At 44.9% G+C, this 22,810-nt stretch overlaps 1 protein-coding gene across 3 annotated transcripts in view; it reads right to left on the reverse strand.

Moving 5' to 3' along the window:
* Nucleotides 1-1,796: 1,796 nt before the first annotated feature.
* PTPN9 (protein tyrosine phosphatase non-receptor type 9) overlaps nt 1,797-22,810 on the reverse strand; it is a 101,105-nt gene continuing 80,091 nt past the window's right edge. For all 3 annotated transcript variants that reach the window (XM_012457647.2, XM_064382757.1, XM_064382749.1), the window contains 5 exons: nt 15,722-15,788; nt 8,761-8,839; nt 4,652-4,802; nt 3,441-3,648; nt 1,797-2,641 (listed from right to left, as the gene is read on the reverse strand). In XM_012457647.2, the coding sequence (XP_012313070.1) occupies nt 2,427-2,641; nt 3,441-3,648; nt 4,652-4,802; nt 8,761-8,839; nt 15,722-15,788 (720 nt within the window). In that variant the 3' untranslated portion in view covers nt 1,797-2,426. The remainder of the gene's footprint in view (nt 2,642-3,440; nt 3,649-4,651; nt 4,803-8,760; nt 8,840-15,721; nt 15,789-22,810) is intronic.

Genomic DNA, 22,810 nt, shown 5'->3' on the forward strand with positions numbered 1-22,810 from the left:
CACGACTGCCCCTTCACTAGCCAACAGGGATGATATGGGGAGTGGTCTTCCATGGACAAAGCTTCCGATTCTATTCTTTTGAAGAGAGAAATGCAAATGACTCAAGATCTCACAAAGACAGTGTACCCATATATATGGAGTTTCCTGGGGAGAATGATGACCACTTTGGTACTCTGCAGACACGAGGACCCTACATCAGGAGGTCCCAGCTAGGACAGTCAGTTACCAACCCTGTCACCCTTCCAGTTTACTACATGAAGCATGAGCTCAACAATAACTACCTGGAATTTAAGAACTATTTATACTCTGAAAAGAGAGCTAAACAAACCTCTGTTCTCCAAAGACAAAGAGCTATCTCCATCTTCAACGCAGTGAAGAGACCACAGGCTTTGTAAGCAGACTACCTTGAGTTCGTTTTAGAGCAAATCACTGTAACCCTCTGGACCTCACCTTCCTCATCTATATAGAAATGAGAAAGGAGTGCACAGGAGAAGGGGGAGAGGATAATATCTCACTGAACTGTTGTGAGGTGTGAATGAGGCACTGGAGGCAAAAGCACCTAGCATAGCGCTTAGTACATCTCAAGCACTGAACTGGTGCTGGTCCCTCTGTCCAGAGATAGGGCTATGGACTACAGACAAGGTGAACTCAAAGAGTCAGAACTCAAGAGTCTCAGATACTGAAGCCTTGGGTCCCTCCCTGCCTCCCTCATCCCTCCCAGACCAGCTCTTGGACCCCCTCCCTCAAGTTCCCAGTCCCAGGCTGCTAAATTGATGAAGCTAAAAGGGTTTTGATCATGTTGGTATATTTATATGTAAATACAAAACTGTATCACTGTAAGATATTGAATATGAACATTATAATTATTTTCTGAATCTGACTCAGTCCATTGATATTAAATACAAAATGAAATGATTGTAAAAAATAAGAATATACACATTCAAAGAGCTTATTACAATATAAAATTATTGAGGTCTGATCAGCTGCCAACCTCATCTTCTGTGACAGGGGAAGGTTTAGGAGTTCCTGGGATTTTCTTGGGAATGTGGAGTACTGGGGACTCTTAATCATCCCTAGCACATAAGGATGAGTGGGCTGGGAGCAGGCAGGGACAGGTTGGGTAGGTAGGGGACAAACAGTGATTGCAGGGGACCACCTCACCCAGCCAGGGGGTAAAGCTTTTTATTGATACAGAACCCACCCAGTTTGAGGGTCTAGCAGGCTAGCGGGCATGTCAGTAGACAGGGCCAAGCTGCATAAAGGAACCATCCAGCAAAAAAAAAGGGCCCCAGCTAATCCTTCCAGGGAGGTATTTTCTTAGTACATTTTTCTCTCTCACACTTGGGCTCCCCTCCTTCCTTCTAAGACTTCGTACCGATTGCTTTTGGCTCCGGCTGCTCAGTGAGTTCATCGCTACCCTCCACCTCCCATCCCTGGGATAGTGAAAGCAAAGAGAGAGTATGGAATCACAGTGGAGGTCTGTTCCCCAAATTGGCCAAGTAAGCAGAGAAAAATCATCAGATAAGGGAAATGCATGCAGAGTTAACCCAGTGTCACCACAAACTAATATTCTTGGATCCAACAGGTAGCAACTGGAGGGAGATAAGTCATTACTTAAGGATGAGGCCCTGTGGCAGGAACATGGAGGAGATGTGTGTGTGTCCTCTTTCACCACTCTGTAGCCTGACAACAGAAGACATGATCACCAACCCAAGTAGTCCAGGATAAATAGTAGGGTCCAAGAAGCAAGGAGTCCTGAACTGCAACACAGAACCCCAGGAACTTCTACAAAGGAGTATCTGTGTGTATATATATTTATAGAATACGATCATATTATCACATACAATATATATTATATACACACATACATATGGACCCATACACTTAAGTGCATACACACATACACACACACACACAGAGAATGACAGAAAGGACTGGAATATACGCCCTACTTATAAACGTGCTTGGCACTCAGGACGATCTCTAGAATATGTAACTTGGTCAAGCTCTCTGGGGAGAAAGGCAAATGCTCATCAAACCTCCCCATAAAATCCTAGCAAATGGAAGGAGTGGGAGACAGGAGACCTCCAGAAAGAGAATGGCGGGAGAAAGGGGGAGGGATGTTCCTTCCCCACTTACCTCGGGGACCCTGGCAAAAATCAATAGCCACAATTTGGTTTTAATAAGGCACAGTTTGATAGCAGGTGCTAGGAATTAAGAACACATTGCTGCTGGCCCTTTCTAGTGGCAAGTTCACCACATTTATCTAGCCAAAGGGAAAGGCTGCCTTGCGTGCACGTGTGCCGGGAGACACGAGAAAGAAGTTGATCCATGGCTTCAACGTAACTGATGGCAACCTATAGGCTCAGCGGTGTCCAGGGTAGTTTAAGGAAGGCTGGCCAGCAGGTAGGAGGTTCGTGGAAGAGTTACTGACCCTCCATGGCCAGAAGGTTTTGGCCAGAGGATACCATGCCCTCCTTCTCTGCGAACTCCAGGATGGCCTTGTAGCAAAAATAGTACTGCTCAGGGGTCTGGATGCTGAAGGCCCTCTGGGTCCTCATGCGTGACACCGTCTGGAACACATTAAGGGTGCCAAGCTCCTCCAGCTGTGCCAGGCAGATGTCCAGTGAGCAGAAGGTACCTGAAGAAGGAAGGAAGTGATCACATCTGGTTTACTACCTCTCCTCTCTTCTTCCCTCTATCAAATAATCCAGACAGAATTGAATGAATGAATTCAAAGGCAAACTGCCTCATGGCAGAAGGTCAGGTGGCCTTAGGCCTGAAAGGACTCAAGGAGAAGGTCACGGGGAGTGTTGGAGGCCAGAAGGCCTCTTACCTCTCAGGACATACACTGGGGCAACAGGAAGTGGAAACGGGAAGGTGACACAGGGTAACTTCCTGCTTCGATTCCAGACAGACAGACTGACAGCACTCCCACACCTAATTTCCAGAGTCCACAAGTTTCTCAGAGGCCTAATGCAAACCTATTTCCAACTTTCTCCCAAAGGGACCTTTGAACTAGAAAGGCCCACACTTCCTGCCATGTACATCCCCTTAAGGCAAAAGCTGCTAACTCGCTCCAGAATGGAGAACACAGCACAGGGTGGGGAGTTCCTCCAGTGGGGGCTAGATGGGAAGGAAGCAACCCAGCTGAGCTCTCTGGGATACCTGCAGTGACAGTGCTAACAAGGTAACAGGGTCAGCGTTATGGTGGCATGTATAAAACATCAACCTCTAGAGGACCTGGCTTATGAAATATATATTCTGGCCATCACTTGGTCCACCAAAAGGACATTAAAAGAGTGATTTTTCACAGCAATTCACCACCAAGGGAGCAAGTAACTTCCCTCTCCAATCATCGATGTGGGCTAAGAGCTTTGTTATTCCTCCTCCACCCCGACTGCCTCTGCAGACACCAAGAGCTGCATTAGGTACATTACCTGTCCTGCCAATGCCTGCACTGCAATGGACCACAATGGGTGGCTCAGGGCACTGCCCTTTGGAGCGTGCTCCCATGTTGCTCACAGCCAGACTCTGCTGGTTTCTGACCACTCTCAAGAAGTCAATGAGGGAAGCTGCTGAGGAAGGGACACCATAGTCTGGCCAGCTCAAGAACTGGAAGTGGGTCACCTGCCGTTTCTGCCGTTCCTTAGATGAGAAAAGCAAAAGTTAGCAAGGTCATTTCTGCCTGCCCCTAGCTACCTCTAGCTTTTCCAGATTCTCAACACCCTGGTTATCCCTACCACCAAGGCTGCTATCCACCACTGTCAACTTTTCTCATAATTGCTTCTTTTTTTTGAGACGGAGTTTTGCTCTTGTTACCCAGGCTGGAGTGCAATGGCGTGATCTCGGCTCACCGCAACCGCCGCCTCCTGGGTTCAGGCAATTCTCCTGCCTCAGCCTCCTGAGTAGCTGGGATTACAGGCACGCGCCACCGTGCCCAGCTAATTTTTTGTATTTTTAGTAGAGACGGGGTTTCACCATGTTGACCAGGATGGTCTCGATCTCTTGACCTCGTGATCCACCCGCCTCAGCCTCCCAAAGTGCTGGGATTACAGGCGTGAGCCACCGCGCCCAGCCTCATAATTGCTTCTTTACTACAGACCCAAAGGAAGGGTCGGTTAATTGTTTGTAAAAGGCAGAATTCCTATACTGTACGACCCCAGGTTTTGTTTTTTGTTTTGTTTTGTTTTTTGAGACAGGATCTCACTCTGTCACCCAGGCTGGAGTGCAATGGCACGATCAAACCTACTGCTGCCTTGACCTCACAGGTGTGTGCCACCATGCCCAGCTAATTTGTTCTATGTTTTGTAGAGACGGGATCTCACTGTGTTGCCTAGGTTGTCTTGAACTCCTGGGCTCAAGTGATCCTTCTGCCTTGGCCTCCCAGAGTGCTGGGATTATAGGCATAAGCCATTGCACCCAGCCGCAGATTTCTTAAATTCTAAGTTTTATTCCTATTTGATGCTCCTATTGTGCTGCAGTAATATCGCTATATTGGCTGTGAGTTAAATATCCTCATCCTGACCCCAGAAAAACAGAAGCAACTCATAACCTCCCTGGTATCCTAATTATTCCCTCTGGAGATTTTCTTTACAGTAATTATTCTCCCCCTGTTTCAACAAGGTGAGAAAAAGAAACCTGGATTTACCTCTGTGTTGTGAATTTCTAGCGTTGTTTTCTTATAATGATTCATGTTCTCCACGCCTAGATTGGTCACTGTGAGGAAGCCAAATCGGATCCGAGAGTCTTTTTCTAAAGGCCAGTACTGGCCACACTTTCTCCTGCCGCCTTCCTCAAAGCTGAAGACACACAGAGCAAGGTAAGCCTTCCATCCTTCCTCTCCACAGCAGTAACCTGGCTTCTGCAAAATCCTGATATACCCCCAGGCAGCAGTATTATCTCTTGCATTGCTTCTAACTTACACCATTGATTCTCAGCAGAAAAGAAAGGAAACCTCTTCATTCTAAACAAATGTACTCACAGCTAAAGTTTGTGCAGGTACTCATATAGCAGACAGTTACTGAGCACTTACCACATCATTTGGTCTTTCTCCTAATATGCAATAATACTTCTCACATATGTGGGATAAATACTGGGTGAACAGAGAAAAAAACAGTATAGTAGCTGGGTGCAGTCATGCATGCCTGTAATCCCAGCTACTTGGGAGGCTTAGGCAGGAGAATCACCTAAAACCATGAGCCTGGGCAACATAGTGAAACTCCATCTTAAAAAAAAAAAAAAAAAAAAAGGAAAAAGAAAAGAAAAAGGGAAAAAAAAAAAAACAGTAGAGAAAATATGATAGGTCAGAGAGAACTCCCTGGCCTCTACCTCAGCCACTGCTTATTGTCTTCCCCGGTAAGAGCTGTTGGCTAATAGAGAACTGAGAAAGACACATCTCCTGGAATGTTAGCAGGAGGTTTGTGTAAAAGCCTAAAGTCTCAGTCTGGGCAACATGGAAACCCTGTCTCTACTAAAAATACAAATATTAGCCAGGCATGGTGGTGGGTACCTGCAGTCCCAGATACTTGGGAGGCTGAGGCAGGAGGATGGCTTGAATCGGGAGGTTGAGACTGCACCGAGCTGAGATGCTGCCACTGCACTCCAGCCTGGATGACAAAGTGAGACTTTGTCTCAAAAAAAAAAAAAAAAAGAAAGGCCTAGGCCAGGCGTGGTGGCTCACACCTGAAATCCCCAGCACTTTGGGAGGCTGAGGCAGGTGGATCACCTGAGGTCAGGAGTTCAAGACCAGCCTGGCCAACATGGTAAAACCCTGTCTCTACTAAAAATAAAAAAATTAGCAGCCGGGCACGGTGGCTCAAGCCTGTAATCCCAGCACTTTGGGAGGCCGAGGTGGGTGGATCACGAGGTCAAGAGATCGAAACCATCCTGGTCAACATGGTGAAACCCCGTCTCTACTAAAAATACAAAAAATTAGCTGGGCATGGTGGCGCGTGCCTGTAATCCCAGCTACTCAGGAGGCTGAGGCAGGAGAATTGCCTGAATCCAGGAGGCGGAGGTTGCGGTGAGCCGAGATCACGCCATTGCACTCCAGCCTGGGTAACAAGAGCAAAACTCCGGCTCAAAAAAAAAAAAAAAAAAAGAAAGAAATAAAAAATTAGCCAGGCATACTGGCAAGCACCTGTAATCCCAGCTACTTGGGAGGCTGAGGCAGAAGAATCGCTTGAACCCAGGAGGCAGAGGTTGCAGTGAGCTGAGATCACAGCACTAACTCCAGCTTGGGTGACTGAGCAAGACTCTGTCTCCAAAAAACAAACAAACAAACAAACAAAAAGGCCTAAATCTAAATCTACCTCGCCACCCTCTAGTGGCCCCAAAGTATTCCAAGGTGGTATTTCTCCCACTACCTCCTCTCCAAATAAGAGGCGGTTATAACAGTGCTAAGGAAGGGAATTGAACATTCTCATTCGTCTTTTTCCTTTCTCATCTGAAATAGGTTATTCCTTAAATTTGCCAGATTAGTAGACCAAAATTTCAAAAATATTCCTTTCATTAAAAGCTTCCTGGGTGGACCTGGTGGTTCAAGCCTGTAATACCAGCATTTTGGGAGGCCAAGGTGGGCGGATCATGAGGTCAGGAGTTCAAGACCAGCCTGACCAACATGGTGGAATCTGTCTCTACTAAAAATACAAAAATTAGCTGGGTGTGGTGGCGCATGCCTGTAATCCCAGCTACTCAGGAGGCTGAGGCAGAGAACTGCTTGAACCCAGAAGGGAGAGCTTGCAGTGAGCCAAGATTGTGACATTGCATCCAGCCTGGGTGACAGAATGACACTCTGTCGCTTTTATTTATTTATTTTTAAATTTTTTTTTAGAGATGGGGTTTCACTGTATTGGCCAGGCTGGTCTTGAACTCCTGACCTCGTGATCTGCCTGCCTCGGCCTCCCAAAGTGCTGGGATTACAGGTGTGAGCCACTACACCTGGCTCACTCTGTCTCAAAAAAAAAAAAAAAAAAAAAAAAATGCTGTAATCCCAGCACTTTGGGAGGCCGAGGCGGGTGGATCACAAGGTCAAGAGATCGAGACCATCCTGGTCAACATGGTGAAACCCCATCTCTACTAAAAATACAAAAAATTAGCTGGGCATGGTGGCGTGTGCCTGTAATCCCAGCTACTCAGGAGGCTGAGGCAGGAGAATTGCCTGAACCCAGGAGGCAGAGGTTGTGGAGAGCCGAGATTGCGCCATTGCACTCCAGCCTGGGTAACAAGAGTGAAACTCCATCTCAAAAAAAAAAAAAAAAAAAAAAGCTTCCTGCCTGACCCATTAGGATTTACCCATTATGTTTTCTACAGTTCTACAATAGGTGAAAATATGAACAATCAGAAAAAAATAGTCAGAAAGCAATAGGCCAGGCACAATGGCTCATGCCTGTAATCCCAGCACTTTGGGAGGCTGAGGTGGACAGATCACTTGAGTTCAGGAGTTCAAGAATAGCCTGGCCAACATGGTAAAACTCTGTCTCTACTAAAAATACAAAAATTAGCTGGGCATGTGGCACATGCCTGTAATTCCAGCAACTCGGGAGGCTGAGGCAGGAGAATTGCTTGAACCTGAGAGACAGAGGTTACAGTGAGCCAAGGCTGTGCCACTGCACTCCAGCCTTGGTGACAGAGTGAGACTCCATCTCAAAAGAAAAAAAAGTAACAACAAATGGAGAGTAAAGGGGATCTGGTAATTCAGGAGCCAGGAAGACAGTTCCCCTCTGGAAATAAGGAAGAGATTAAAGGAGAATTGTCTCATGTTTCCCAGTAATTCCTTTAGTGGCTAAGGCCAGGACCTCAAAATAGGCTATAACTGGAACAGGGTTGCCAGAGCCAGGTATTAAAGCTTTAACAAGTTAGATCTATTCCTCTCCACCATACTGGGTTGTGAGTTAGCTAAGAGATCTCAAAATCTTTGCCATGGGTTTCTTTTTTTTTTTTTTTTTAAGACAGGGTTTCACCATGTTGGTCAGGCTGGTCTTGAACTCCTGACCTCAGGTGATCCGCCCGCCTTGGCCTCCAAAGTGCTTGGATTACAGGTGTGAGCCACCACGCCCAGCCGCCATGGGTTTCTTTTTTTTTTTGAAGACCAGAGTCTTACTCTGTTGCCCAGGCTGGAGTGCAATAGTGTGATCACAGCAACAGCCGCCTCCTCGGTTCAAGCAATTTTCCTGCTTCAGCCTCCTGAGTAGCTAGGACTATAGGCACGTGCCTCTATGCTGGGTAAAGTTTTGTATTTTTAGCAGAGACGGGGTTTCACTGTGTTAGTCAGGATGGTCTCGATCTCCTGATGTGATTGCCCGCTTTGGCCTTCCAAAGTGCTGGGATTACAGGCGTGAGCCACTGCACCCGGGCTTTTTTTTTTTTTGAGACAGAGTCTCACTCTATTGCTCAGGCTGGAGTGCAGTGGCGTGATCTCGTGATCTCAGCCTCACTACAACCTCTGTCTCCTGGGTTCAAGTATTCTCTTGCCGCAGCCTCCCAAGCAGCTGGGATTATAGGCACGTACCACCATGCCTAGCTAATTTTTTGTATTTTTAGTAGAGACAGGGTTTCACCGTGCTGGTCCAGGCTGGTCTGGAACTGTTGACCTTGTGATCCACCAGCCTCGGCCTCCCAAAGTGCTGGGACTACAGGTGTGAGCCACCATGCCCAGCTGGCCCCCATTATTTCTAAAAGCTAAACTTCCCTCTTCAATCACCCATGCTTAGGGACAGAGTAGAGGTGGGGACCAATGGAAAAAAGGGATTAACTCACCGGGTGGTCATGACAATCACCAAGACTTTTTGCTCCCATACCATGAGCCAGAAATCACGATACGTATTTTCCAAAGGACCTGGAATAAAAGGAGAAGACAAGAAATATGACTCTGGGAAACGCTCTTTTCCTTTGTGGGCCGCTTCTGTTTTACTCCCCAATGTAACTCCGAACCACAGATGTTAGCTCCCTGCTCATACCTCCACATCCCTGCTATTCAGTGTGGTCTGTGGACCAATCACACCAGCATCGTATGGGAGAGTGTAAGAAACATGAATCTGCACATTTACAAGATCTCCAGGAGAGTCACAGGTAGGTTTGGGAAGGACTGTTACATACCCTCTCAGAGCCTTCATCGTCACATTCAGGCTGACAGTGTCAAATGTGTATGAGTCTCTAGCTGTTTTCATCTCACCTAAGCTTCAGTCTTATAATCACAGGTTGCTTACTAAACCATTAGCCTTCTGTTTCCCATCATCTCAGATCCATTATGTCTGCAACTAAGTCTCGTACTTCAAAATTAGCTTTATCTTGGCCAGGTGCAGTTGCTCATGCCTGTAATCCCAGCTCTTTGGGAGGCCAAGACAGGTGGGTTGCCTGAGCTCAGGAGTTTCAGATTAGCCTGGCCAACATGACAAAACTCTGTCTCTGTGAAAAACACAAAAATCAGCTGGGCGTGGTGGCGCATGCCTGTAGTCCCAGCTACTTGGGAGGCTGAGGCACAAGAATCGCTTGACCCCGGGAGATGGAGGTTGCAGTGAGCTGAGATCACACCACTGCATTCCAGCCTGGGAAACAGAATGAGACTCCATTAAAAAAAAAAAGTAGCTTTATCTTGCAACTTTATCTCTGTTAACAATACTGGCATTCTTAAATCATTCAGTCTTAACAAGTTGAAGTCGACTCTGACTTACCCATTTTCTTCATCTCCTGGAAGCAGTCAGTCACAAAATCCTAGAGATTTTTTTTTACCTTTTAAATGTTTTTGGTTTTTGTTCTTTTGCCCCTGTCTTCTCCCCATCCTGTTCTTCCTGCCCAACTGCACTGACACAAAGACCATATCATTGCCCAGCATGGTGGCTCACACCTGTAATCCCAGCACTTTGGGAGGCAGAGGCGGGTGCATCACCTGAGGTCCGGAGTTTGAGACCAGCTTGACCAACATGAAGAAACCCTATCTCTACTAAAAATACAAAATTAGCTGGGTATGATGGTGCATGCCTGTAATCCCAGCTACTTAGGAGCCTGAGGCAGGAGAATCACTTGAACCCAGGAGGCAGAGGTTATAGTGAGCCGAAATCGTGCCATTGTACTCCAGCCTGGGCAAAAAGAGCGAAACTCTGTCTCAAACAACAACAAAACAAAACAAAAAAACAAATAAGCAACAAAAAGACCACATCATTTTCTAAGTTACTGTAACACCCTCTTAGTCTGCTTTTCTGAATAGGCCTTTTTCCCTTCCAGTCTACTCTGGGAACCCCATCAGTTTAATCTTCCTTAAAAATGACTTCATCAGAACATAGATACACCATGCTCACTTTTGCCTCTATTCCCTTGCTCAAGCTGTCTCCCTCACCTCCAATACTATTCATCTTCTACCTATTTTCAAGTGCTGCCTCTTCCTTGACATTGTCTCTGACCACCCCATTCCTTGTGAAGCTTCTTCTCTTTTGCTTTTGATGGCACAGCTGGATCTATACAGGTTAACCATTCAATTTATATACTCTTACATCCGTTATTTTACTTTGTGGGAATTAATGGCATCTCAGTAAACATGGTCCTAAGGACAAGGGATTACAGGTGTGAGCTACTGCGCCTGGCCAAATTCTCCTTTTATAGTTAGAACTTGCATAGGGCTGAGCACTCAGCAACAACTTTCAAGATACTTGTAGACTACCAACTCCATTTCAATCAAGACAGTAACCAGCCTGTAATGGCTCCCGCCTGTAATCTCAGTACTTTGGAAGGCCGAGGCGGCGGATCACTTGAGGTCAGGAGTTCAAGACAAGCCTGGTCAACATGGTAAAACCCCGTCTCTACTAAAAATACAAAAATTAGCTGGGTGTGGTGGTGGGAGCCTGTAATCCCAGCTACCCAGGAGCCTCAGTTAGGAGACTCCCTTGAACCCAGGAAGCGGAGGTTGTAGTGAACCAAGATCTTGCCATTGTACCCAGCCTGGGTGACAGAAAGACTTCGTCTCAAGAAAAAAAAAGAAGACAGTAACATTCAGGATAATTTCTTATACTTTCCTGGTGTTTCTCCCCTCTCTGCTTTCAGGAAAGCAGTGTAGCACTAATGGTTACTTTTGGCCTAGAAGTCTGCTAGTTCCACTACAACTAATAATTTTTGAGACAGGGTCTCACTCTGTCACCTACGCTGGGTGAGAGTGGTATCATGGCTCACTGCAGCAAAATTATTGCTCACTCAGCCAAATTATTGCTAAGTCTTTTAGCAAGCACTAAGGTGACACTGAAATGCCCTCTCTGCAGAAATGGATGATGTCAAAAGCATGTGAGGTCTTAGAAATAAGCTAAATATCCAATAAGAGAGAATTAATTAAATGATGGCATATCAGGTGGGGTGCAGTGGTGCACACTTGTAATCTCAGCACTTTCGGAGGATGAGGTAGGCAGATCACTTGAGCCCGGGAGTTCAAGACCAACCTGGGCGACATTGTGAAACCGTATCCCTACAAAAAAATGCAAAAATCAGACAGGTGTAGTAGCACATGCCTGTAGTCCCAGCTACTCAGGAGACTGAGGTGAGAAGATCACCTGTGCCTGGAGAGGTCGAGGCTGCAGTGAGCCATGATCAGGAGCCTAGATTGTACCACTGTGTCACCCAGCCTAGGTGACAGAGTGAGACCCTGTCTCAAAAACAAATAATAGTATACCCATAATTTATGCAGTGTATAAAGGTGATGTTGTAAGAGCTGTATTTTTTGTTATGAAAAGATATTCACAGATAGCATTAAATGAAACGAGATATGTATGGAAAGAGCAGAGTTGGTTAATTTTTTTTTGAGACCGAGTCTCACTCTGTCACCTAGGCTGGAGTGCAGTGGCGTGATCTCGGCTCACTGCGACCTCTGCCTCCTGGGTTCTAGCAATTCTGGTGCCTCAGCTTCCCAAGTAGCTGGGATTACAGGCCACCACCACCATGCCCAGCTAATTTTTGTATTTTTAGTAGAGACGAAAGTTTTACCATGCTGGCCAGGCTGGTCTTAAACTCTTGACCTCAGGTGATTCACCCACCTCAGCCTCCCAAAGTACTGGGATTACAGGCTTGAGCCACCATACCCAGCCTGGTTAAATATTTTATATGCCTATATCTGCATGTATGCATAGATAAAGGTCTAGGAGGAGATTCTGTAAAATGTTAATATTATCTCTGAGTCACAGGGTTATGAATGATTTTTATCTTTGTTTTCTAAATGTTCTACAATAAACATGCATTACCCTACTATACACATCAAGAAGATAGTAAGGACACCTTTTCCACATCTCTGACCCTCAGCCTCAACTACATCCTACACTCCTGCACCACAGCAACACTCAGATACTTTATTTTCCACATTCAGACCACTGGCAGAATTGGAGTTCTGAGCAGTCAGAGCACATGGTAACTCAGTTACCAGACTCAGGCTGGACAAACTTCTCACAGTCTCAAAAGAGAAGGGAAAGTTGTACTTCCCAGCGTAGACCCTTTAACAGTAGATTTCTCTCAAGAAATAAAGTTAGCAGTTTATACTGACATAGGTGAAACAATCCACTGACTTGACTTGTAAAAACTTCTGAACCAAACAAACATGGGTTCAATCCCTGGTTCTGGCACTTACTAGTTGCATGGTCCAAGGTCATGTAAACTTTTGGGTTTCAGTTTGCTCATCTATAAATTAATAAACCTCCCTTGCAGATCTCTATAATAATTAGATAGCACTTATGCATCTGGTATGTAATACGTCTTCTCAATAGATGACATCATTAGTAGAAATATAGGCTGGGTGCGGTGGCTGATGCTTGTAATCCCAGAACTTTGGGAGGCTGAGGTGGGCAAATCACTTGAGGCCAGGAGTTCGAGACCAACCTGGCCAACATGGCGAAATCCCATCTCTACCAAAAATACAAAAATTAGCCATGAGTGGTGGCTCATGAATTGCTTAAGCCCAGGAAGCGGACAGTGCAATGAGCCAAGATCACGCCACTGCACTCCAGCCTGGGCGTCAAAGCAAGACTCCATCTCAAAAAATCAATTAATTAATTAAATAAAAAAGAAGAAGTTGCAGGCATTATGATATTTTATTCCTAAATAAATACTTGAGCACCTATTAGGAAAACAAGGACATCCTCCTATAGAATAATACCATTATCACCTTTAGCTTATACATGGATAAAATGTTGGCTATTACAAAGTCTCCAATTGTTTCTTTTCTTTTATTTTAAAGATGGGGTTTCACCATGTTGGCCAGGCTGGTCTCAAACTCCTGACCTCAGTGCCTGCCTCGGCCTCCCCAAGTGTTGGGATTACAGGCGTGAGCCACCGCGCCTGGCTCCAATTGTTTCAATAGTTTGTCTTCAATTTTTTTTTCCTCCCAGTTGAGGATCTAATCACAGATCCTTTTTTTTCTCTGAGATGAGTTTTGCTCCTGTTGCCCAGGCTGGAGTGCAATGGCGTGATCTCGGCTCACCACAACCTCCATCTCCTGGGTTCAAGTGATTCTCCTGCCTCAGCCTCCCAAGTAGCTGGGACTACAGGCATGTACCACCTCACCCGGCTAATTTTCTATTTTCGTTAGAGACAGGGTTTATCCATATTGGTCAGGCTGATCTCGAACTCCCAACCTCAGGTGATTTGCCAGCCTCCCGAAATGTTGGGATTACAGGCATGAGCCACCGTGCCCGGCCTTTTTTTTTTTGTTTTTTGTTTTTTGAGACGGGTTTTTCTCTGTCACCCAGGTTAGATTGCTGGAGTGCAGTTGTGTAACCGCAGCTCATTGCAGGCTCAACCTCCCATGCTCAAGCAATCCTTCCACTTTGGCCTCACGAGTAGCTGGGACCACAGGCACATGCAACCATGCCTGGCTAATTTTTAAAGATTTTTTGAAAATAAAAAATAAAATAAAATAAATAAAGATTTTTTGGAGACAAGGTCTCCTTATGTTGCTCAGGCTGGTCTCAAATTCCTAGGCTCAAGGGATCCTCCAATCTCTGTCTCCCAAAGTGCTGGGGCTATAGATGTCTGTCATGCATCATTCTTTGCCAATGGTTTGCTCTGTTATTTATTATTATTTTTATTTTGAGACAGGATCTCACTGTGTCAGCCAGGCTGGAGTGCAGTGGCGCAATCTCAACTTAGAGCAACCTCTGCTTCCTGGGTTCAAGTGATACTGCAACCTCAGCCTCCCAAAGTACTAGGGTTACAGGCGTGAGCCACTGTGCCCAGCCATGGTTCTCTTTAATCTCCCTTTAATCTAGAACAGTTCTCTGCCTTTTTGTGTGTTAATGGCATTAACTTTAGAGAGTTTGAGCCAGTTTTCTTGTAGTATGTCCCACAATCTGGATTTCTCTGGTTTGGTTTCTCTGACTACATTAAGATTTTAAAACTGGCAATACACAACAGAGATGATATTCATTTCTCAATGCATCATATCAGGAGACATACATAATGTCTTTTATTGATGATACTAAGTTTGATCACTTGATTAAGGAAGTATCCACCAGATCTTGCTCTGCAATGGTCAAAGGGCCTATGCCCATTTGATGGTCTGTTGTCTTTCTGTGTTATAATTTCCTCCTACTCTCTTTGAAAGTGACACAATAGGCTGGGCACGGTGGCTCACGCCTGTAATCCCAACACTTTGGGAGGCCAAGGCAGGTGGATCACTTGAGGTAAGGAATTTGAGACCAGCCTGGCCAACATGATGAAACCCCGTCTCTACTAAAAATACAAAAATTAGCTGGGCATAGTGGCACATACCTGTGGTCCCACCTACTCGGAAGGCTGAGGCAAGAGAATCACTCAAACCCAGGAGGTGGAGGTGCAGTGAGCCAATATCATGCCACTGCACTCCAGCCTGAGTGATGGAGCAAGACTCCATCTTAAAAAAAGAAAAAAGAGGCCGGGCGCGGTGGCTCAAGCCTGTAATCCCAGCACTTTGGGAGGCCGAGGCGGGTGGATCACGAGGTCAAGAGATCGAGACCATCCTGGTCAACACGGTGAAACCCTGTCTCTACTAAAAATACAAAAAATTAGCTGGGCATAGTGGCGCGTGCCTGTAATCCCAGCTACTCAGGAGGCTGAGGCAGGAGAATTGCCTGAACCCAGGAGGCGGAGGTTGCGGTGAGCCGAGATGGCGCCATTGCACTCCAGCCTGGGTAACAAGAGCGAAACTCCATCTCAAAAAAAAAAAAAAAAAGAAAAGAAAAAAGAAAAAAAACGAGAAATCCTTCTAGAGCTCAGTACTTCACTGTCAGACCTATTAGCACATACTATCTATGTCAGAACACTTTCTGGAGTGCTCTGTGATGGTACAGGAACCAGCCTAGGCCTATTAGGACATCAATACTCATTCCTAGATTGAACTGAATCTCTGAGAAGTCCACTGCTATTCTTGGCCTCTTACTAGACAGGAAGAGCATAAAGAGCTGGCTGTTGAGTTCTGATGCCCTACACCCTTGCCAATGCTAAAACTAACCCCAAAACCTGAAGGTAGTAGTGTTATGTATTTAAATCTCCAGTTTATCTATCTCTATACAGTGAGTTTCCAGACACACCTGGTACAGAAGCCCCAAACTACTTATCTGCTTTTCTCAACCACCAACAATCTTTATGGAAGGCCAGGATCTAGTGGCCAAAACCTCCACTGAAGTTACCATTCCTTTAAAAATTATGCCATCATTTTGGCACAAGGAATCTTAAGTAGATGGCACAAAACCAGCATGGGAGGGATGGATCAGCTTACCTTGTGTGCCAATGTAAGCATTCTTCTGCTTGTAGCCATCCATGAAACTGGCATTGATGTAATCTGTCTAATGATAAAAAGGAGACATCACTACAGCTGCACAGAATATATACCATTTGGGTCATAAAATGATGTACTCGGTAAGTAAAACCCAAGGTGTAAATATTCTCTTCTTGTTGAGCAGAAAATGAGGAGTGAAATGGCCAGCTGAAAACCTCACTTCAATAAATGTTGCTGGGACAAGTGGATATCTACATGCAGAAAAATCAAGCTGACTCCTTCCTCACACCATGCACAAAAATTGACTCAATGGATCACAGATCAAATGTAAGAGTTAAAACTATCAGCATAAGGGGCCAGGCACGGTGGCTCACGCCTGTAATCCCAGCCCTTTGGGAGGCCAAGGCGGGTGGGTCACGAGGTCAAGAGATCGAGACCATCCTGGTCAACATGGTGAAACTCCGTCTCTACTAAAAATACAAAAATTAGCTGGGCATGGTGGCGTGTGCCTGTAATCTCAGCTACTCAAGAGGCTGAGGCAGGAGAATTGCCTGAACCCAGGAGGCGGCGGTTGCGGTGAGCCAAGATCACGCCATTGCACTCCAGCTTGGGTAACAAGAGCGAAACTCCGTCTCCCAAAAAAAAAAAAACTATCAGCATAAAATATAAGAGTAAATCTTTGTGACCTTGGTTTAGGCAAAGCCTTCACAGGCATAAGTGACAAAAGAAAAGAGATAAATTGGACTATATTAAAATTAAAACCTTTTGTGCTTCAAAAGTTTTAAATTTTAATATCAAGGCCCCACACAGTGGCTCATGCCTGTAATCACAGCACTTTGGGAGGCCAAGGCAGGTGGATCACTTGAGGCCAGAAGTTTGAGACCAGCCTGACCAACATGGTAAAACCCCATCTCTAGTAAAAATACAAAAATTATTTGGGTGTGGTGGCATGCACCTGGAATCCCAGCTACTCAGGAGGCTGAGGCACAAGAATCACTTGAACTCAGGAGGTAGAGATTACAGTGAGCCAAGAACATGCTACTGCACTCCAGCATGGGCAACAGAGTGAGACTATATCAAAAAACACAAAACAAAACTAAACAACACCATCAAGAAAGTAAAACAAACAACCCGCAGAACGCATGTATTTGGTAAGGGACTTGTATCTAGAATACATAAAGAACTCTTGCAACTCAATAATTAAAACATAAATAACCCAATTTAAAAATGGGCAAAAGAGATGAACAGCTATTTTTCCAAAGAAGATATATGAATAGCCAATAAGCACATGAAAAGATCATTCATCATTAGCCATGAGGGAAATACAAATAAAAACCACGAGATACAGCTGGGCACGATGATTCACATCTATAATCCCAGCACTTTGGGAGGCTGAGGCGGATGGATCACAAGGTCAGGAGTTTGAGACCACCCTGTCCAATATGGTGAAACCCCATCTTTACTAAAAATACAAAAAATTAGCTAGGCGCGATGGCACGCACCTGTAGTCCCAGCTGCTCGGGAGGCTGAGGCCAGGAACCCAGGATGCAGAGGGTGCAGTGAGCCAAGATTGTGCCACTGCACTCCAGCCTGGGCAACAGAGCAAGACTGTCTCAAAAAAATAAAAAAAACCCCACGAGATACTAATTTATACCCCCAGGATGACTACAGGTATAAAAGATGGATAATATTGTTGGCAAGGATGTGGAAAAACTGAAACCCTCATACACGTATATACACTGCTTATACATTGCTAGTGGTAATGTAAAATGGTGTAGTTACTATAGAAAACAGTCTGGTTGTTCCTGAAAAGATTAAACAGTTACCATATGACCCAGCAATTCCACGCCTGAGCAAAATGATAACATGCGTCTATACAAAAACTTATACGTAAATATCCATAGCAGAATTATTCATAATAGCCAAAAGTGGAAACAACTCAAGTGTCCTTCAAGTGAAATGAATAAAATGTGGTATATCCATACAATGGAGTATTATTTGGCAGTAAAAAGGAGATATGTGATGATACATGCTACAGCATGGATGAACCTAGAAAACATTACACTAAGTGATAGAAGCCAAACACAAAAAGCTACATATCCTAGGACTGTCTTTGTATGAGATCCCTAGAACAGGCAAATCTATGGAGATAGGAAATAAGCTAGGGTGGGTTAGAGGGAAGTGGGCAGTGACTGCCAAGGGTGTGGGTTTTCTTTGGGGAATGAAAAAAAAATGTTCTAGTTTACTGTGGTGATGGTTGCACAACTCTGTGACTATACTAACAGCCACTGACTTGTATACTTCAAATAGGTCAACTGTATGGTATGTGAACTATATCTCAATAGAAACTGTTATTTATAAGAAAAGGGTCCATCAGGACTTGCAACACTGTAGCACGGGACCAAATGAGAGGCAAGGCAAGCAAGCAGGAACATCTGGCCCATCCTGCCACACACAGAAGGCAACATGTGAATGGAGAAGGAAGAAAGCTACACCTCATACAAGGGACCATCAACAGGACAGGCCAAACAGCTAGACTCCATTACTACCTCAATTAACGCAAAGCAACTTCCAGTCAAATTCAAAGGTGTCTCAATTAACAGCTCCTGACTCTCTCTCTTCCAGAGTCTTCTCCTACCTCTTAATGTCCTCAGACCTATTTACTTCAACATCATTTTTTATTATACCTACTCACAAGATCCTTTCATCCAGGCTGATAAAAGAGAAACACTGATCAGCTGCAGTTTCATGTTGTAGTATAGCTAGTTGAGAGGCGGACCGATGTAGGAAGTAGAATGGATAAGGGAAGGTATAAAGAGTTACAAAAGGATAAAAGAAAAGAATTTTCAATAGCAAACTAGGGAAAACTGATAACTCACTGTACTACAGAGAGGTCAGACTGACTCTTTCCTCAACCTATCACTCTTTGTCCAGTGGATCCTATCACTGCCAGGACAGTGTGAACTGTCAGTATTCCATAGCTAACCTCCTAAGACGTCACCTCATGGTCAAACCAGAGTTACTTGGATTTGTGTCCGTTAACCAGTCAGTCTACCAATTGATCACTCTACTATTTATTTAGTCAAGAGTTTCCTCCTTAGAAACTATAAATAAATAGTGGAATAACAAACTCAGAGTTTTCCCTCCCACAGCAGCTAGTATTACTCTCATACTATTACCGTCCTACCCTGACTCAGACAACTTCACTGAGCTAATAGACCACCTGCAGCAGACCCAGTGTGCTAAAAGCCTCATTCACTCCAAACAGGCTTCTCAATCCAGGGTGCACCCAGTCAGCCAAAGCCCATCCTCTACTCAGCCTGGCACATACAAAGGGCATACCCTCTCTAGGACCAAGGGGAGAAGGTATGGAAAAGTACAAAAGATTTACCTGGGGTGTATGCCAGTCAACATTAGTAAGAACGTAAGTAGGAACTAATTTCATGCTTTAAAAAGAAAAGAATTGTTACCTCTTTAAAGAAGACATTGTTTATTTTATTTTATTTTATTTTTGAGACAGAGTCTTGCTCTGTCACCAGGCTGGAGTGCAGTGGCGCAATCTTGGCTCACTGTAACCTCCGCCTCCCAGGCTCAAGTGATTCTCCTGCCTCAGCCTCCCAAGTAGCTGGGACTACAGGCATGTGCCACCATGCCCAGCTAATTTTTGTATTTTTTAATAGAGACAGGGTTTCACCATGTTGGCCAGTATGGTCTCAATCTCTCGACCTTGTGATCTGCCTGCTTCAGCCTCCCAAAGAGCTGGAATTACAGGCGTGAGCCACTGCGCCTGGTCCATTATTTCTTTATAACTAAGAATTACTAGCTTTAGCACTGGTCTCTGAGAGTGCTGATTGTTATTTCAACTTTGGAAGAATCATTGCATATTAAAACTGAAAATGACCCAGAGACAAAGTATATACTTGGGGGGCAAATTGTAATAGTATGAAGAACTAAACCCGCACACTATGTTATGGGCCACTGCTATAGACTGAACATTGTGTCCCCCATGACTTCAAATGTATACACTGAAATCCCAGTCCCTAACCCCCAATGTAGTGGTACTAGGAGATGGGGCCTTTGACAGGTGATTAGGTCATGAGAACCATGAGGACAGAGCTCTCACAAATGGGATTAGTATTTTTATAAGACAGAAGAGTTCTGAAGCACTCCCTCGGGCCTTCCCCCTTCTGCCATGGAAGGATGCAATGAGTAGGCAGTGGTCAGTGAACCAAGAAAGGGGCCCTCGCTGGACCACAAATCTGCCAGCACATTGATCTTGGACTTCCCAGACTCCACCATATTGAGAAATAAATTTCTGTTGTTTCTAAGCCATCCTGCATGTGGTATTTTTGTTACAGCAGCCCAAACAGATTAGGGCAGCCATGTTCAATAGAAACTTGGACTAACAGCTTTAAAATTCCAGAAGCAATTAAAGTGAACAATTCACTAAAAAACCTGAATCTTCCAAAAAACAAGGTAATGTATATTTGAAAATTGCAGAGGGCAAATTTTTTTCTCTTTCTTTTTCTTTTTTTTTTTTTTGAGACAGAGTTTCGCTCTTGTTACCCAGGCTGGAGTGCAATGGTGCGATCTCGGCTCACCGCAGCCTCTGCCTCCTGGGTTCAGGCAATTCTCCTGCCTCAGCCTCCTGAGTAGCTGGGATTACAGGCACGCGCCACCATGCCCAGCTAATTTTTTGTATTTTTAGTAGAGACGGGGTTTCACCATGTTGACCAGGATGGTCTCGATCTCTTGACCTCGTGATCCACCCACCTCGGCCTCCCAAAGTGCTGGGATTACAGGTGTGAGCCACCGTGCCCGGCCGATGTTTTTCTTTTTCAAGATGGGGTTTCACCATCTTGGTCAGGCTGGTCTTGAACTCCCGACCTCAGGTCCTCCGCCCGCCTTGGCCTCCAAAGTGCTTGGATTACGGGCGTGAGCCACCACGCCCTGCCAGAGTTTTTTTTTTTTTTGAGACGGAGTCTCACTGTCACCCAGGCTGGAGTGCAATGGCGTGATCTCGGCTCACTGCAACCTCTGCCTCCCAGGTTCAAGCGATTCTCCTGCCTCAGCCTCCTGAGTAGCTGGGATTACAGGTGCCCGCCACCGCACTCAGCTAATTTTTGTATTTTTAGTAGAGACGAGGTTTCAACATCTTGGCCAGGCTGGTCCCAAACTCCTGACCTTGTGATCCACCCGCCTTGGCCTCCCAAAGTGCTGGGATTACAGGCGTGAGCCACAGCGCCCGGATTTTTTTTTTTTTTTTTTAAGACGGAGTCTCGCTCCATCACTCAGGCTTGGAGTATAATGGCGCATTCTTGGCTAACTGCAACTACTCCTCCTCCTGGGTTCAAGTGATTCTCCTGCCTCAGCCTCCTGAGTAACTGGGATTATAGGCGCCTGCCACCACGCCCGGCTAATTTTTGTATTTTTAGTAGAGATGGGGTTTCACAATTTTGTGCAGTCTGGTCTCAAACTCCTGACCTTGTGATTCGCCCGCCTCGACCTCCCAAAGTGCCTCCCCTAGTGCACCTAAAAAGATGACAGGCATCAGCTACCACGCCTGGCATGGAGAGCAGATTTTAAGTTTTTTCACCACAAAACAAGGTAAATATGTGAAGTAATGCATATGTTAACTAGCTTGACTTAGCTACTCTGCAATGCATATGTATTTTAAAATATTACACTATATACCATAAATATATACAATTTTTATCAATTAAAATTTAAAAATAACTAAATGTCAGGAAACAGAATGAGAAAAATAACCCCAAAGGTAGAAATACCCTGAGAGTATTAAGTCCCCAAAGCTAAACAAATAATTTTTTTTCGCTTTCCCTGTCCCTCAAAGTAAATAATTTAATGTCCAAAAATAAATAAATAAATAAAACAAAAAAACCTAAATATTCCATTTGCTATAAAAATAAAGCCTCCACTAATGTTTCAGTAATTAGAGGGACTACAAATCAGACAATGATCTTCACAGTAACCACAGGATGACGAGAAGAGTCTCCCGGTAAACTAAGATTCACTCATTCACAAATAAGTCCCGAGTGTCTGATACATGCCATGCACTGTTCTAGGTTCTGGAGACTGGAAAGTCAACAAAGTGAATGAATATAGATATCTCTGACTCCAGAGCCCCAACTCAGCCACTGCACTCCACTCCTTCAGCACATATACAGTGATGATCTCAGCAGTACTGATGAATTTACCCTCTAGCCAGCCAGTCTCAGATCAAATGCTCCTGCAGGAAAATCTCCAGGGGTCCTGGACAGGACTATGAATTAAGTTTACGTGCTTGAAACAATAGGGACAAGAGAATTGGAAACCATAATCCTGGGGTCTGAACCCACATATCATATATGCCCAAATAAAAGGCAATGATTTTCCAAAACTTACCCCTAGAAAGAGAAGGGATATAACAAATCCTTATAATGTGTTCATGTTAAAAGAGGCACTATTTAAATTACTTTACCTTGAACAACACCTCAGTCAATGCTGCGTTGTTTGTTGGTTTGTTTTTTTCCGAGATGGAGTCTTGCTCTTGTTGCCCAGGCTGGAGTGCAATGGCACAATCTCAGCTCACTGCAACATCCACCTCCGGGGTTCAAGAGATTATGTTGCCTCAGTCTCCAGAGTAGCTGGGATTATATGCATGCGCCACCACACCCAGCTAATTTTGTGTTTTTAGTAGAGACAGGGTTGCACCATGTTGGCCAGGCTGGTCTTGAACTACTAACCTCGTAATCCACCCGCCTCAGCCTCCCAAAGTGCTGGGATTACAGGCGTGAGCCACCGCGCCTGGCAATGCTGGGTTTTTTTGATGCTTAGAGAGATCACCTAACAAAACTGGTATATCAGAAGGGGGGAAAAAGGATGATAATAACAATTTAGTCATTCATCTCAAAATTCTAAGGTTGTCGCTGTAAACAAGTTATATTAAAAAGGAATTTATGGCCAGGCACATTGGCTCATGCCTGTAATCCCAGCACTTTGGGAGGCCAAGGCAGGAGGCTTGCTTGAGCCCAGGAAGAACTGGCCAACAGAACTGGTCCAGGAGGAACTGGCCAACAGAGACCCTATCAC

Source organism: Aotus nancymaae, unplaced genomic scaffold (genome assembly GCF_030222135.1).
Source record: "Aotus nancymaae isolate 86718 unplaced genomic scaffold, 86718_ANA_hifiasm-v0.15.2.pri h1tg000003l, whole genome shotgun sequence".
Taxonomy (NCBI): Eukaryota; Metazoa; Chordata; class Mammalia; order Primates; family Aotidae; genus Aotus; species Aotus nancymaae.